Source organism: Triturus cristatus, chromosome 12 (assembly GCF_964204655.1).
Source record: "Triturus cristatus chromosome 12, aTriCri1.1, whole genome shotgun sequence".
Lineage (NCBI taxonomy): Eukaryota > Metazoa > Chordata > Amphibia > Caudata > Salamandridae > Triturus > Triturus cristatus.
In genome coordinates, this window is record NC_140595.1 from 70,674,326 (window position 1) to 70,692,337 (window position 18,012).

The 18,012-nt window shown below is 39.3% G+C and overlaps 1 protein-coding gene across 1 annotated transcript in view; it reads left to right on the top strand.

Annotated features, from left to right (window-relative positions):
* Window positions 1–7,796, top strand: part of LMNB2 (lamin B2) — a 52,704-nt gene extending 44,908 nt beyond the window's left edge. Inside the window, exon 12 of the mRNA XM_085639894.1 lies at window positions 1,134–7,796. Within this exon, the coding sequence (XP_085496020.1) occupies window positions 1,134–1,175 (42 nt within the window). The 3' untranslated portion in view covers window positions 1,176–7,796. The remainder of the gene's footprint in view (window positions 1–1,133) is intronic.
* Window positions 7,797–18,012: the final 10,216 nt, after the last annotated feature.

The window sequence follows — 18,012 nt, forward strand, 5'->3', positions numbered from 1 at the left end:
TCCAATCAATTTTCACTAGACGTGCACAGTGGGTGTTCTTGACACAATGTCCTACTCTAGTTTTTACGAAATAGAGGCTTTCTTCTGCAACCTTTTTAAGATTTGAGCTACTGCCAAATACAGTATCCTACCTCTAGTCTGCCAAACCTGCCTTTTGAGGCAAGACAATCAATATTATAATTGTAGGAAAAGAAAAAGCTTTGGAATACACGCCAGGAACCTTTCTACCAAAAGGTTTTGGCTTTGTCTTCCTCAGAAATCACTAACGATCCAGTATAGAACATTTCATGTCGGAAATGGATTTTGGTCAAATGAAGTTTTCTTTAATGGAGAGACTTCTATTCCAAATATACCTTTTTCTCCTAAATGGAAATGTATGTTTAAGGGAAATCTGCTGTGCTTGGCTCATTGTTCAAAAAGCTGTCGAACATGCTCTGGTACCTCTAGCTCCAGCAGTCATGCAGGGCTCTCCTTTAATTCTGAATAAGATTATGCTGAGAGTGCATTCATATCGGGTTATCCTTCCATTGGTGAATGCTTCACTATAGGGATGTGGAGCCTGTGTGGGATAGCTTGTGATCTAACCAAAAAAAAATTATCACATGCACGCCGTTGTTACCCGACCCTGAAGGCCTACTAGTACTCAATCATTTCTAGTTTTTGCTACAAGAAAACACAATATTTAACATAATTGTTGTACAAAACTGTTTTAAAGACTGGGGCTTGTTTGCAAACTGACCAATGTGGAGGAAAAGAGGAACTGGTAACTTCAAGTACAGAGAGCTGACAAATCTGTGCACATTTTTTTCCTAATGTGATCGTATATCTTGTACTTTGAGGGCAAAGGCATTCTTTAACTGCCTCAAAGACTGGTTTGTGTACGCGTTCTAATCAGACCCCTGGTTAACATCGTTGGGATACACACACGTCTGACTGTTTTGTAATCCAACTCCAAATGTCAATGTTGGAAGCGGTGAAAAAGGAACGTTGGTGGGGTAAATTTATCCAGTTAGCTTGTCTGGATTGCTGACCCATAGCTATACTTCTCTACCGATCTGGCTTGCATAATGTAGTTATAGATTATCTAATCTCTTATTTGTTTTGCAATTAACCTTTTTTTTTTTCTCTTTCAGGGTGATCCTAGAACAACATCGAGAGGCTGTTCTGTGATGTAAAAAGTGTTATATATGATTTTTATTTTTGCGGACTTTGATTTGTTTGCATTTTTCCCTTGGAGCCACTGAAAACTATTTTTATATGTCTTTTTTTCCTTTATAATTTTACTCATGTTACATTTTTGTAGAACACATTTTTAATTCAAGAAAACTGCCAGAACTTTTAAATAGCTTCCATCTTTCCTCCTGAAAACACTATTGGAAGGTAAATCACATTTGTTTTATAGACATTGTTCCAGGAATACTTTCTCTTAAGGAAAGGAATGAGTAAGATCTCATGGAGTGCAGAGTAAATGTTGACCGCCTCAATCGTCATGCTTTCGATATGGAGATAGATTTGATCAGTTGTGCTTAGTAATGAAAATAGTGGATGCAAAGGTGCACATCTGTACAAATCTTTATTTTGGAAACTAGACCTTGAGACGATTCTCGTGATTGTGTAAGTTCTCTGTCTCTGCTTATTGCCTTGTTCTCAAGCTGTCCCATGGCTTTCTGTGTATGACAGCTTTATGTTAATATTTTAATGCATTTGCAATTTAAACCTGAACACTCAAAATCAATTTAGGTTGAGTCCACATCGAACTAGAAAAGTAGCAGTCTGCTTTTGACATGTCTGCTGCAGTCTTTAAGTTTTTTCTTTGTGGTAAGAGCTCTTCAGCAAAATCTGACTAGTTGGAAAACATGGCATCCCCTTTTATCCAGAATCCCATGTTTTAATGGTAATATTCAAGTAACTTATTTTAGACAACTTGCTGCAAAGCATAACCAAAACCATAGAACCTGAGTTTTCTGGCCTAGTCGCCGCCCAACACCTATATGAAAGTGGCTGCTAAGCCGCATGGATTCTTGCATAGGGATGTTAAGTCATTTTCGTTAAAACTCACTGTTCCAGAGAGCTGTAGATATAAGCTTTGCAGGTCCTAGTATTTGGCTGTAAAGAGCCATAGGTCTACCACCGCTCCTGATGGTGCTTTGTTGTACATTTTGGAATTGCATGTGTTTAATTTTTTTGGTGGTATTTGGAAACTCGCTTCTATGAAAGTTATTAGACTGACAGATATTATCTAGATATTCAATTTTTATAGCTTAAATGATGACTGCTGAAATGCTGGTAGGGTGGAAATGTAATAGTGCAAAAATAGTTGTCAAGTAACCAGAAATGTCAAATGAGTTAGTTGATGGTGCTCAATTTCACAATGAAAGGCAGAATTTTTTTAGATCACTAAAGAATGAAAAGCAATAGCAAACTCAAAGTAATTTCTTTTAGGAGCCAAAAAAACTCTTAATTGTGCAGATTATAAAGGCACTCTGCCGTTTTTTTGCACTACACTTCCCACCCTGCTTGAGTAAATTGTTCAGATTGTTGTATAATCATGCAACTGTATGTATGTAAAATATATCCAACTGAAATTATGTTTCTCAGAGATTCAATTGATTAACTTGATATGCAGCTTCTTTAATTGAGATGCTATTTTTATAATACACCTTCCAACTGCTGTACACAAGTTGTCCTTGCTAACGTACCATGTTAAAGCATCACATGTGAATATATTTATAACCTATATTTTTTTAACATTTTTAAAAATCTGTGCCAGTAAACTGGTTCAATGGTCTGCTTTTCGGAGGAATGTATTGTTCGAATTCAGAAATTAAGGCAACATTTATCATTCCGCAATATGCTAGAGCCAGCTTAAAGTTAGTTTTAAATAGGTCTTGAGTTGAGAAATATATGCTTTTCCACAAGAAGCTTTGAGTTGCTCAAATATTTGTTCTAATTCTCAAACCTTCAGAATACGTGCAGCCATCTAATATTTGCAGGCACTATATGAATCATGGGCATCCAAAAAGTTTTGATAAATTGCATTGTTTGAAAGCATCTGCCCTATTTACATATTGGTGAATCTTGGACTGCCCATGGGGCAAGACAGTCATTTGTTTGCCTTTAGTATTGCGTGCACAGGGCATTGTGTTCAAGTTTCAGAACTGGACGGTCTTTGAGGAGCGGAATTGGACAGTAAGACTTTAGATGGGTAAGGCAGGTCACCTTGTTTGGTATTTCTTTTACACTGGTTTTCAAAGATTTCCAGCGCAAGCTTAAACATTTTTTTATTTTTATTAGTTACAGGTTTTTACACACATTTAGTTACTTTCTACACTGGGTTAATTCAGTACAAATCCATTTGTTGATTTACTTTATTTTGGGCACTTGGTCCTGAAACTCTACCTTTTCCACACTTTTGCAGTGTATTCACTTTCCCTCATGATTGGCATGTGATTTGCCTTTTGGCAATCTGCGTTTTGCATTTTTGCTGTTGAAAGATTCCACTGTCTAATAATTCTGTTACTCCAGTTAGAGGATTAAATGACTCAGTCTTTAGGGCATTCAGTCTACCACCCATTTGTAATTCCACTTTTCAAGGTGCATGAAAGCTGTGGTGTGCAAGTACATGGGTGCCTCCAGTGGAAGTTTCCCACTTCAGGTATAGTATGATCTGTACTGCTCATTTACCAGATAGCAGGCAGTGACCGGAACAATTTTCATCCTGGCAACTAGTTGAACCTTTAATGTTCTTGTACTTCTTACAAGTTGCAATAACGCGATTTGTGCAACAGATTTTCTCTGAAAGCCTTTACCTGGTGAGGGGCACAAAGGTTGACATGAAAAATTGTGGACTGGTTTTCAAAGTTGTATATTATCTTCTATGATGTCATTAAAAAGAACGGGCAGTAATAGCAGTTTGGAAGAAGTAAAGGGAAATTATTTGACATTGAGTCAAACACATGGTATGGTTTGTGCACTTAAAAAAAACAACAAAAAAATCACCAATTACCTTCTAGACCTCAAGTTAATAAAAGTTTGGATTCGTCTAATAGGCACATAACCAGGAAATTAACACATTTTCGTGCATGTTCTCTGCAGCCGTTCAACAATGCGTACCGAAGACTTAAATTGGCGTTTTGCCCACTGATCATCACAGAATATTTCCTAATGGCTAGTATATGCACTCTTAAATAGAATTTGGGTCAGAATTTCTCTGGACTGGTGCCATTTTTTGTTTACTTGAATTTGTGGAATAATCAACGTATTGCTTCCTTCAGCTTAATGTACATTAAAAGATTCGGATTAAGAATTTAGATTATGATTGTTTGGGTTGGTTAAATCATTTGATTGGTACAGGAAACTGTATTGTATCTTGTTTATGATGGTAATTTATTACTAGCAATTTTTAAAGGGAGTCTTTTAGGTTTTTATTATAGTACCAGTTACACGTGCCCCAGTCATTATTGAATAAGACATCCAAAACTGATTCCACATTAAAGTATTTTGTACACCTAGTAAAGCAACATTGCTTTGAGTAATTTCGAGGCATCCAACACTTGTTCGATAGCAATCTTAAATACACAAAATGCAGTTCACTATGTAGGTTTTGTCTGAAAAATGAATAACTTGACAGTATAAAATTGCCTACCCCCTTCTAGAAGCCACATATTTGCACCTTTTTCACGGTTATCACTGAAATAGTTGTATTCATATAACACAGTGAAATTTGCTATCAACTGTTTCTCCTATTTAAAAAAAATATCCTACAATACTTTTCAGTGGAAAGCAGTAAGATGTTAAATTGTTAATGCCGTAGGTTTGGGTCTTCAAATGAACTTATTTAGCCTGATACCAATCTATCGTGCAGTTTGGGTGTACTGAACAGGCCCTGCTATTTTAAAATCTGTGCAGCAGGGAGTGAACATCAGAACTGCATTATGTACACTACTGTAGTGAGTCTAAGCAATTTCTTCGGTTGTAAGTGGCGACAGCACTTCTCAATCTTTTGACTCCGGAACACAAAGCAGGAATCAATTGTTTTTCACCATTGTGAAGAGTGTCCTGTATTTCTTCTTGACAGTGCCGAATGATGACCTCTGAAACTTGCTTTTAGTGTTTATTAATTTCAAACGCCGCTTCTAAGTTCTTGGAGAAATCGCAGTTTATACTATGTTGGTGTTTCTGATTTTGAAACTAAATTCTGAACTTGTACCAGGCTAGTCAAATATGTTGAATTGTGACCATACTGTGGTGTTAATTTGAAAGCAAGTAAAGTGTCGGGGTCTGTGTATCTTAAAATTGCCCCTTATTCCAACCAGTGTGGTCATACATATCTATAAGCTGACCGTAGATCGTCCCGTGTAGGGCTAAGTACTAGGTTCCATATTTCCAGATACTCAACAGTTTCTATGAAAATTGAAAGCCATTAGAGACATCAGATTTCAGAGACTGTAGAAAATGGTGTTACAATGCAACGAAGGGGAATAACCCCATAGGAAGAGTGGGAATAGTCCTTTGTTTGAGCAGCCCAAAAAGAAGTGTCAAGGCTAAACATTACACTGGTCGGAGGTCAAACATAGTCTATATGATTGTCAACTTTAGGTCTAAAACAGGGAATAAATTGTAAAAAAACTCTCGTTTTGCGGACTTTCTCATGCATTTACCGTACATTTTACTTTAGTTGAGTTGTGAACTTGACTGTTTTGTCCTCTTCGAAGTAAGGTAAGCCTATTCTTTTGATTGCATCGTTTAAGAATTACCAGAACAGTGCTTCCTGAAGAGGATCGTTTATGTAGCAGTTAAACACTGGGTAAATTAAAAATAACTGTGAACAGCATTTTTGAGCGCTTCAAAAATTGTTTCTGATGTGGGGCCGGATTTGTTTAAAGAAACACCAAATAAAATGCCTCTTTTATAGGAAGGTCTTATATTTACTTCAATAAAAATTGAACATTTGTCTCTTGCAATGAGTGATCATGCTCCACTCATTAGATTCATGGTTCATTACTTTTAATAAGTACCAACTAGTTAAATTTGGCAATCTTTAGGGTAGACCTCACATAAATGATTTTATCATGCAAAACGTTCTCTACCATAAACAATCTCTATCCTCTAATTTGGATCAGGGGATTGAGTGTTTAAAAGCAACTTGCACTGTGGTTTTAGGTTTGGATAAATGACTTTCAAAATTCTCAAGACATGATTTGTAATTTATACACTAATCTGTCTTGAATCTCACTATCTATTCGGTGGGCTTTTTTCTGTTGACTCTAACAGATAACTAAGATGTTACTTCCTCAGTCAGCCTAGCATTTTGGTGCACACAGATTGTGACAGAATAACAAACAGTTAGCCTATAGTCTTAACAGGTTGTCTGCAGTTCTGACTGAACTAGCATTTGCAGTACATTCACTTTAGCTATAAAGTGACCTCCATCGCTAGTAAAGTGGCCAGGACTTATGTGACTTTAGAGCTCTGTGATTGCTCCAGTCCAGACACTATTTCACTGTGAATCTACAAAGCTGTGAAGTGATCCTCTATACTATATATTTTTTTAATGGCAGTTCCATTGAGTTGCCATATAGCTACATTTACGTTAATCCATCACCGTTTGGTTTGTACAGCAAAACAAGGTTGTTTAAAACAGCGAATGGAAGGTTGATTGTATCATAGAATGAAAACCACAACGGGATGAAAGGATCCCTGGATAACCAAAAACCTATTTAAAGGGTTTAAAATGCCTGGGAAACAGAATTTTTGTTTTGCTCTCCTATATGCTTCTTTAGACTACTTAATTTAAGGGATTTTTATATGATTGTATTAGCATATATTGAATATTTTGTAAACATAATGCCTTTATTGAAATGCTAACGTCTAGACCGAATAAAAATGTATCCGCCTGGAAAAAGTAAAAAACAAAGGAAGCACAAATTAACTTGTCTGACAGGGTTTAGGCAATAGCACTTAAATTGACTCTTTACACATTTCCATTTACTTTAAGAGGAAGAAGTTAAGGAAAGCTAGCTAATGTGGGTCTTCCTGAGGCACTGATTACCAGTATTCTTTTTACTTTTAACAAATATTAAAACCGCTTCTGTTCATTTAGTACCGATATTCCATGTTGACTAAAGGTAACACAAAAAATGTAACTCGCCCGTGAAACACATGCTTTTCAAGTCATACCATTGGTTTCTAATGCTCGAATGTCTATATAACTACACAGAGTAACCTCTGTCAATGCTAATTGCTTGCATTGCTGTCACTGACAAATGTGTAAACCTTATAGCTGGGTTAAGGAGCTTCTATTTGCTGCCAAAGCAGTCACAATAAACCAGCAATAAGCTTTTGTAGGTAGAGCTTAACCGTGCGGCTTCAGAAATATTCATTATTTTATCTGAAATCTATTTTGATAATTGATACATTCTGATTTGAAATGTATTTTTTTTTTTTTAAATCTTATCAACCTATTGAGTAACTGATATTCTATTTATACAGTGGTTACCCCAATTGTAAACTTATCAGGGTTTTTTTCAATTTTACTGTACAAGAGCTTTTGTATGGCTTATAAAGATTTTAACATTTGTAGGCTTGTACAATGAACTACAAAAAGCAGATGAAATCTAAACTGCAAGCGATATTCGCACACAGATTTTTAAATCTACAAGAGAATCTAGACTTTATCATTTCAATGTTTTTGTTTGAATACCAGTATGCATGCCAAATGTCTATCAATGATTTGTAAAATACATATTGACTGGAACCTTTTTGTACAACACTCCCAATAAAAGTTTTGACTTTTATCTGACTTGATATTGATTATTTTAGTTCACTTTATTTTTTTAAGTTTTCTGAGAGTGTATAGCAGAGTTCTGCAGCATTCAACACTGACGACTTAATGGATTAAATATCATGTCCCTAGACAAAAATGTTAATCACAAATACTTCTGCACTTTATTGCCAATCTAAAATTGGAGAGCCCCACTTTAGATTAAAAGAGGCTTGTGTTTCGTATCCAGGGTCTGAGAATACGCTTTCATGTCACACGACAAATAGAACTACCGTAATTAACAGATTGAAGTAGAGTGCAACTATCAAGGTACATGCTTGTAAGTTCCTAGTCTTCCTCATGTCTGCGCACAGTCGCGAACCACAACACCTAGATGAAGGGCATACAAAGCTTATAGAAACTCACATGGCAAGCACCTAATCCCCAAAGCACTTGCTTACTCCTTTCATATGCCCTCCGAATAAAGATCAACACTCCACATACACATCTTTGTACACCAAAGAGAACACTAAAACAATTATAATTTACATCACTCATTCACCAAATATGCCTATAAAACACACTAAATCAAAGAATATACGGAAAAAAATGGCACTCGCGTAAAAAGCAGACACCAACTCTAAATTATGAAATCATCCATCATATCAAATAATATAAGGTAGATTTCCCATGTTGTACCTCACATACACACATTAGGAATGAACCGTTTAATACCCCAACAAATATTCAGCTTTGATATACTCCACCTTGTTGAATCTAGCATAAATGCAAACTTCTTAGTAGAAAATTTTCTAGCTACAAATTTTTTACATAGCATTTTTCCAAAACACAACTATGCTGAAAAGTTGCTTTGCAATAAGACTTTACAGAGCAAAAGAAACTTGTTTCAGGAGGCTGCCAGTTTGATCGGTTTCTTTTCCAACTCGGTCTCTTTTCCTTTCATTTCGGTAAGATCTTGTCGCACTCCTTTTTCTCCTCTTTGCCCCTTTTGAATGAGAAAACCACTTCACACGTTCAGGTAGAACAGAGACTTCATGTAGTTACAGGTTACATACAAGATTGTAATAGTTGGGTAATATTAACCCACACCAAGAACTATTGATGCATCCTGCTCTGCTTCTAGGTCCAATCTGATCCATCCAATAGACATGCAGTTCACCAGAACATGAAGGCTGTGCAGAGGCCACCTAGGATACTGCGACTATATACAATTTCCCTTCTGCTACTATCTTTCTTCTCTTGCTTGTTACACTCTTTCAACCTATCCACCTTACCTCTTTCCCAATCATGTAATTACACACCTCAACCTATTTCACTCAGTGATTTTACTAGAGTTCACTTCAAACCCCTCCGACATCACTAGCATAAAAAACACTTAAGTGCTAAATTTACCAGAGCTTAGATCAAGTACTACATTAAAGTCTACAATCTTCTGTTAGAGCTCTGGAAATTGAATGCTTTTAGTAATTGAGAATACACCAAGCAATGATGCCAGACCTGCTCTACATAAGTCCATATCTGCTTGCTGCAAAACTTTTTTGACAAATCTCAAAAAAAGGAAGACTGAAGGAATGGCTGTTGTCCACAAAAGAATGCCCCTAAACAAAAAAAACCTGTAAATTGTAGGCTTCAAAAATTGCCTCATAACCTTAACTCTTAATAGACCCTCTTGGATCATGTCTAAAAACGTCCCCGTCTCTGCATAACGGGATTTGAATACCTCCCCTATGCTCTGTCATAGTCTCGCAGAGGCATTCCTCTGCTTTTGACAACAACTAGGCTAAGTATGCAGGCAGCTGGCCTCATGCTTTGAGCATTGCACCCTGGGAAAGACTATTCTACCGCCACGCACCTGAAGACCTTCATGGAGTGGGAGGGGAAGTTATTTTTGGCTTTGGCCCATATGTAGACTCCTAAGTGAATTCACTCTCCTGAAGGTAAGTCCTCATCAGGGAAACATTCTCTTAAGATTGACTGTTCCCAAAACAATATGAAGTGCCATAGAAATAAGTCTTCTTGCTGAAGGAGGGAGTTCCACACCTGTGTCCATAGCGTTGATGCATTTTCCCAATGCAGGCTCTTCCTCGACATTGGGTGATATTTGGTGCCTAAAAATATGGGCTAGAGTTGGAGTCTAATCCAGTAGTGTGGTGTCGACTAATCACTCGGGCACATTTTTTGTGCTGATTTCGATGTGAACCACAGAGCCAACTCTGGTGCTTGCCAGTGAGTTGAAAGTGGAATGTTTCATCTTTGGCAAAGGAGCAGATCTAGGGTAGGTAACTTTTACCAATAAAACCTATTGTGAACACATCTATGTGGCACAAAGGTTTGCCTACGTGGTGGTGATTTTCTGTTTAGTCTAGTTTCTTGACTTGCATGAGGATTGTAAGCCACAGATAACTGAAGCTGTTCAGATTGTGCCACCTTATAGTGTTGGCACTGGCATGTACTTGGGCTTACAAAATGCCAGTGGCCTTGATTTTTCACCTACATGGAGTGTTTTACGGGCTAACACTGCTTCAGAGTAAGTTTGGTTTATAACTGTCCTTTTTTTGCATCCAACCTAAGAGAAGGAATGGCTGCGTAGATGGAACTCAAGACGGTGAGTGTCCAAATACATCAGCCACTCATGCCAGGACAGATTTGAGGACAAGCATTTTATGGTCTTCGTTGAAACTAAAAAGGTCACAGACCATGACAAAATGAACTATATTAGTTGTGTCACAGATGCTTTAAGGTATGGGCTAATTGGCACTTGCCCAGGGCCCCTACCTTTCAAGGGCCCCTGTGAAAGTGAAACTGTTCTGTGGCTCCCTTTTTCTCTATCTCAACCTCTTAATGTACAAGTACATATTGTCTGGTATAGGGTTTGAATAAGTATAAAATGGGTAATGCAACTCACAGTTGATCTGATCAGGCACCAAAAATATTCCTTGCTTGGGGTTCTCAAACTCCTTATGGTGATATTGGTTTGTATAACCCCCAAGAAATATCCCCTGTAGGGTATTCATGCTCATTCCACCAGGACATAGTTGGCTCTACCTGCTCTTTCTAGATGCACACTGGTTCCTGACAGCTGCATGGCCAAACTTTAAACCTTTTGCCAAGCTCTGTTCCCGCATGTACAGAGACTAGAGCTTTGCACAAGCTTTCTTGCTTGATTTCTTTGGTTAACTAGCAGAACACAAAAAAACAATTTGCAGGCAAATATTGTTTTGGGGCTTGTTCATCAAGTGCGAAATCTGGTGGATACATAATCTTCTTACAAATTACTCAATACATTCACGCTTGCCTCTTGAACTAGTGCCCCCAACATATGCAAGCATGCTATGTGATGTATTTGTTTCAGCTCTTGATTGCTTTCTACATACCATGATGGGGCATGAAAAAAATAGCAGAAACTGATTCCAGCATGCCCCCACTCCTGTGACGTCACATCGGGGGGTGGCGGAGGGTGCCTTGTGCTGCGTTGCCAAACTTCTGGCACAAGAGAGCCAGTCTGAAGCCTGGAAGGGAGTATTAATGAGGTGATGAATCTACAGGAGTAGTCTGTCTCCACCAAAAATATTGCTGGATGTAATGTTTTCTTCACTTGACCAGCTGAAGAATTTTGTCACAACCACTGAGAAATGTAAGCATGAAGTACCTATTACTTTCCTATTAAACCCTAAAAATATGATTCTTGCAAACCGGTCAATTACATTTTGGTCAGATTAGTTTACTCTGGATTGCAGCTCGACATTCTTATTTGGCAGATCTTTATGGCTTGGTGTTGACCATAAACTGCAACTTCACACCCACATAAGCAACATGTTAAAGCACTGACATTGTCCACTGAGTCCCAAAGTATAAAATCCCCATGCTCTTTCACTGACCACTTTAATTTTTCAGCCTCAACAGCAAAAGAACTACTGAACCATATGACAAAAATAACCTTAAGTTGGTACCTAGAGTGTGTGGAATGATATGTGTCGGATCAAAGTCCTCTTGAGTGGCACCATCGTCACCTGAACTCTTCTCAGAAACCTGACCTAAAACATTTCAAATCTTTAGATGTAGGAGGCATAGTATGTGAATCTGGAACAGATTCATGCTGCCAAAAGATAATCAAGGCTATGGGAACTACCATGGCTTCTAATATGTTACTAGCCAGGCTCTCTTTCTGCAGCAAATTTAATTGGACAGTGAAGTGGTTCATGTGAGCTTCCCATCCAGAGGGATTTCAGGTGGGGACAGGTAGTCTGTCACTGACAGTCTGCCAGACACTGAATCGGGCAGGCAGACCTTCATAATGGCAGATAGTGTGCTCGGTTGGCTTTCTGATGAAAAATCGTAGACCCAAAACACGTATGGCGCTCGATCACATCCCTCTTCTAATGGAAGAGGTATAGGTCCCGCTTGGTGCCATTATCGTAAGACCTAATGGGGCCCACTTTGGTTCTCCATTTTAACTTTTACACACTTTAGCAATATTGTTATGTCTTGCTTGCACTATATTTTGAGAAGACGCTGCACATCTTGCATGTTTTTGGAAAGCTTTTCTCGTTCTATAATCAGTATATTCCGGTCAAAGCTAGAAACGCAGAACAGGCTATCCTGGTGCTTGCGTTGCCTGTTTGGAGACCGCTTCTAACATCTCAACATACCATTGCATCAGAGTGGTAGCTCTAACAGTGTGGTTTTTATTATATAAATGGTGCACTTCCCCTTTATGGGTCACAGGAGCACTCCGGTCACGACTGTCCTGGAATAAATCCTGTGTTCCACATGCAGCTCTGCTGACGCTGATCCTTCATCCTGCAGAGAGGAATCCTCAGTGCCAATGCAGGCTTGTTCCCTGGACAAGTTATCCAGATATGGGGGCTCAGGCTAACCTTCGAGATCAGGCAGAGGGTACACACACTAATCTCTCAGATTAGGGGTAGTGATAGGTAGAAATGTATAGAAATCAGACTGCCATGGTTGGACTGTTTTTCACCATGTTCATAATTCTGGTACATTGCTTTGGTTCATCTGCCTAATAATCGCAGCTAATTCTTTCTATGCAAGACTATGATCCTTTCAATAAATGTATTGAAGACTTTATTTGTATCTCTTGTGTTTACTATGGGTATGTATAAGTAAGCAACAAGGGGTAAGATCTGTTTCGACAATTCCCTTGGGGATCCGTGTCCTGTTCAAGGTTGCCAAAATCACATGCTACCCCAGGAACGTTAGTGGTTCGGGTGATGCACTGTGAGCTAGCTAGGAATTGACCTGACAGTCTCTGATGTTGTCAATGGACTCAGTCCATACATTCTAAAGTTCTGACGTCCTAATATGCAGTCCTCCCTTTTTAGTGGGAACTGTATAATATGGCACCACCAATGTTTATAGGTCCGGTACTTGTGTAACCGGTCTCCCGAGTAGTCCTTGTGTGCCTATGGTCCCCTATTAATCTTTAAACTGAGATGTCTGCGGTGCTAGGTGCTCCCTATAATGTAGAGGATTCATCCCTATTTGTGTCTGATGGTTGTTCAAGCTTAAACATTCAAAGGGATACCCCAGCATAGTTGCTCCTTTTCTGAATTCCATTCACTACAAAGGCAAATGTAATTAGTATCCCTGCGAATTGCAGACCCCTTGTCCCAATAGGATGGAGATGTTACCTTTGTGGTTGAGGCTCACAAAGCTTGAAAAACTGAAGTATTTTACTCCTGGGTCGCTTTTCCAGCAGTAGATGCTAAAACACATATATTTCGCACGTACACTGAAGCTGCCTTAACCAGGCCAATGCAGAGCTTATAATGACTTGGAACCAATGTTTGTTTCTGAAATGTTATTGGTATTTCTAAGGCACCCTAGCACATGAATTACAAAACATCTGACTGGGTCCCTTCAGCTATGAAAGGGCTACATGACCACTACTCTGTATCCTAATGTGCAAAAGAAGCTATTGATGGACGGAATGCTGGACAATGCAAACATTCACCCTCAGTCACAAGGATCTGGGTTTAATACATCATTCTTTTGCTCGCCCCCCTCCCAGTTTAGACCCAGCCATATGCAAATCAGTCTTGACCCTGTTCCATGTAGGAACAGTCCAGCCCGAACTGCCAAGCGAGGTCCTCCCTGGACTGGAAACGAGCATCCTGGGACCGGTTTTAGGGCATCACTCTTCATCAGCCAGGCTAGCTTAAATCCAGTGGTGTAGTGAGCACGGGACCCACGTCTGGGCATACCCTTCCCACTTAGGCGAAATATGCAAAAGAAACAATTAAATGTGGGTCATTTTTGCCAACTATAGAATGACCTAGTTAGACTATGCAGACTTATAACACAGTTTGTTATGCACACAATAACTGACCAGTGAGGACTGTTCCTGCTTTTCAGCCGCAGTTAGCTGTGCCTGTGATTTGTCCTGTAACTATCAATGCCATTATTATTAATCCGCCTGAAGCAGTGATTTCTCCGTATGGGGACCCCAGGATAAACAGTGAGAATTATATGTGCTTGCCACTTGGGATGGTTCCCCCAATGGACTGTGCCACTTGGGGTACTGTCTTTACTACAATCTATACCATAGCTCATGCTACACCATCATTTGCTATTTTGCTTGAAGTGCTAAAACAGATTCAAAACGAATATGGGGGCTGCCCCTGCACTGAATTTGGGGATGAAACTAATTGAAAATTTTGCTACAGTATCCTCCATCATATTCAGCAGTATTCAAGGGGAAGCAGCAGCTCTTACGAAATGCCAACACCTGGCACAAATTGCGGTAGGAGACCAAGAGCGCGAGTTTACAAATTATTGTGAATCCATCATCACAGCTTAAAGGTAGTTCTGAAAAGGACAATACCGAACAAACACCAGAGTGTTCTAAAAACACTGGGACAAACAAAAAAAGAAAAAGTAAAATCACAAGATAGATCTCCACCACCGAAAACCTTGGATAGATGTAATAATTTATGTAACAGTGATGTACAATAAAACGGCCAGGTCCATCCTAGACATACATATGAGGGACTCCAGCCATTCCGAATGCTGCGGTGGTACGCCATTCACCCATTTACGGCAAATTTCTCTTCTAGCAAGTAGGATTGCATAAAACAGCAGATCTCTAAGAACGCCCGTAAGGCCACCCACCACACCAAAGATAACCAATGCTAGGCTTACCTTCATTTGACGTCCCAAAATACCTGACATGGTTGTTTCCAGTTGATCCCAAAACACTCTGGTTACAGGGCATTGATATAACATATGGACATCTGTTGCTTTTTCCAGGCCACATTTTGCACAGCTGGTTCGACTTCCTTTCCCCATCTTTGATAATTTTTCAGGTGTTATGTATGCCCTGTGAAGTGAAAAAGTGGTTTCTCTTTAAAGCGGGTTTGACAATGAGGTAGAGTGTGCGCATTGATACTTGCCAAATTTTCTGTAGCTGCTCCCTCGGCAAGTATCTTCCCCACAATTCCTCTGCCAGCTTAAAATCTCCGTACAGGATGTTGTGTATTTGCCAGTACCGGAATGCGACTTCCTTATTTCCTGATTGTTTTGTGGCCAGTTGTTCCTCCAAGATATTACCTACACCCAATGCCCATTATCGATTTTGATCCAAGCTTTTTAATTGTATGTATTTAAACTTTGAAAGGTTGCCCTTCATCAACCCGTTTAGATCTTGCCAGGTTAAGACTCCCCTCCCCAGCTCCTTAGATCAGTGTTTTTAATGGGTACTGCCAGTTTATCATTAAGACACTCCGGAGTCCCTGGCGAATCCCAAATCGGGGCAAAATGAGAGTAGTAGTCTAGTTTCAAAAGGCGCCTAATGTGATACCATATCTTCGCCATCAAATGTAATACCATTAATTTAATTTTATTTATTTTGGGTCCCCGAATTTAAAAAGGAAGCCATCTGCCTTCTTTTCTTTTAACATTGCCAAAAACATTAAGCCTATTATAGATCCATCTGGTGTTTTTGCGAGCATTCTTGAATTGGTCAATTGGAAGGCCCATGCATAGTATTGTATATTTGGGAGGGTTAGTCCTCCCTTCTTCCTCCGCTGCTTTTTCCAGGAGATCCTGTTCCCCTTGTATGCCCGAATAAACGCATTTATTGCCTGCTGAATTTTGTGTATGGTGTCTTTTTCAAAATACAGTGGTATGGAATTAAATATGAAAGTGATCTTTGGCAATATAGTCATCTTGACCAGGTTCACCCTCCCCAGAATCGTTAACAGGAGGTGTGCCCATCCCTGTATTAGTTGAACAATCTCTTTAAACACTCTCCTCAGATTAATTTCTGCGATTGCCTTTATATCTTGTACTATCTTTAAACCAAGATTCGCATTTCCTTCTTGATCAACTGACTATTGCTTCTCTGATTCTATACCATAACCTCTGTTTTGTGTTGGTTAACTGAGTACCCCGACACCTCCCTGAATTCTATTGCTACTCGTAGAATAGTCGGTAGAGCCGTACCAAGATCAGAGGAATAGACCATGAGATCGTCTGCATACAACGCGACCTTTCTAACCCACTCTCCCTGGTGAAAGGGGGTAGTGTCGATTGTCGGTCTAAGGGCAAAGGGTTCCATATAAAAATTAAACAGGAGGGGGGAAAGAGGGCAGCCCTGTCTTGTACCCCTAAGTATTTTAGAAGGTGACAATAGCTTCCCATTCACCAAGACTCTTGCTGCAGGTTCCTGATATTAGTTGTATGGCTCTACCGAATTTATCTCCTAGGTTATATATTTTCAAAACTGACAATAGGTAAGACCAACTCACGCTGTCGAATGCTTTAGAGGCGTCTAATGTTATTGTAGTGTTCATCATAAGTTGTTGCAAAATCAATGGCCCCAATTAGCTGATAGGTAAGCTCATGCAGATACCTCCCTTTCACAAAGCCTCTCTGATCTTTATGTATCACTTGGCCCGCAATCTTAGTCTACTTGCCAACATTTTTGTAAAAATGTTATCTGAATTCTGGAGAGATATTGGTCTATATGACTCGCATATAGCCGGATCTGTACCCGTTTTCAAAATGAGGGTTACAGTGGCCTCTTTCCAGGATTTTAGTTTTTGCATTCCTTGATCTAATATCTCAACCATCACCAATGTCAAAAGTGGAGAACACCTCCACAAGGATTCTATATAGCTCTACTGGAATACCATCTGGCCCAGCGGCTTTACCCCCTTACTAGACTGAATGGCCATAACCACTTCTTGGGTGATCCCCTGGTTAAAGACTTTTTGCTGATTAGGGTCTATGGGTCGAATACAATCAGCTAACCATCCCTCAATTTCTGCATCTGCAGTATTCTCCTCCATATATAGGATCAAGAAGAATTCTTTAAAGGCCTCTTCAAGCTTGGTCTCATTATTCAGAATATTCCCGGACTGGTCCTCCTTAATCCGATTCCTATTCTGAACTGTCTTAATCTTCCAGGCTAGGAGTTTCCCTGTCCCCTCTCCATACTCAAAATGTGCTAGCATCCCACCTCTTTCTAATCCTAGCTTGGAGGATTTCTGACATTTGGATTTAAACAGGAGGTGCTTCCTTTCTAAATCGGCCCTGGTTCTCTCTGTTCCAGATCTTTTTATCTCTATTTCTAATCCTTACATTTCATCCTCTAGCCGAGAGATTTCAATCCTATAGCATTTATTTCTATATCAAACTGCACTAGTGATCTTGCCTCTAATAAATGCCTTTAGGGTATCCCAAACAATCCCATTTGTAGCTGAACCACTATTGATCTTATTAAATTCTCTAACCTCTACCTTCAGATTGTCCATTACTTCTCTGTCTGCCAGTGTGGTGCGGTCTAGCGTCCACTTTCTGTGTACCTAATGCTGTTTTTAAGTGTTAATATAACCGCCGAGTGATCTGATAAATGGGCCGCCTTGTATCCAGTATCTAAGGTATCCCCAGACTACTAAGAAATTATCTATTCCCATAGTTCTTATGAAATGAGGTACCTTGTAGATTTCTGGGCCTTTTAAGGATTTTAGTTTTAATGCAGACGAGAGTTTTTTTCCTTTAGGGCATATGTCTGGAAGTTGATAATCTTCCTTGGCTTCACGCTACCTGCATTTCTCCTGAAGGGGTCTCTGTGTATTCTTTGAATATGCCTTGTGATATCTACCTCGCGCTCATCCACCTGAACTGCAGCCTTTATGCGAAATATCACATAGGTTTTTAACTTATCCCCCTCTTTTCCTTCAGGAATATTCAGAATTCTCAGATTT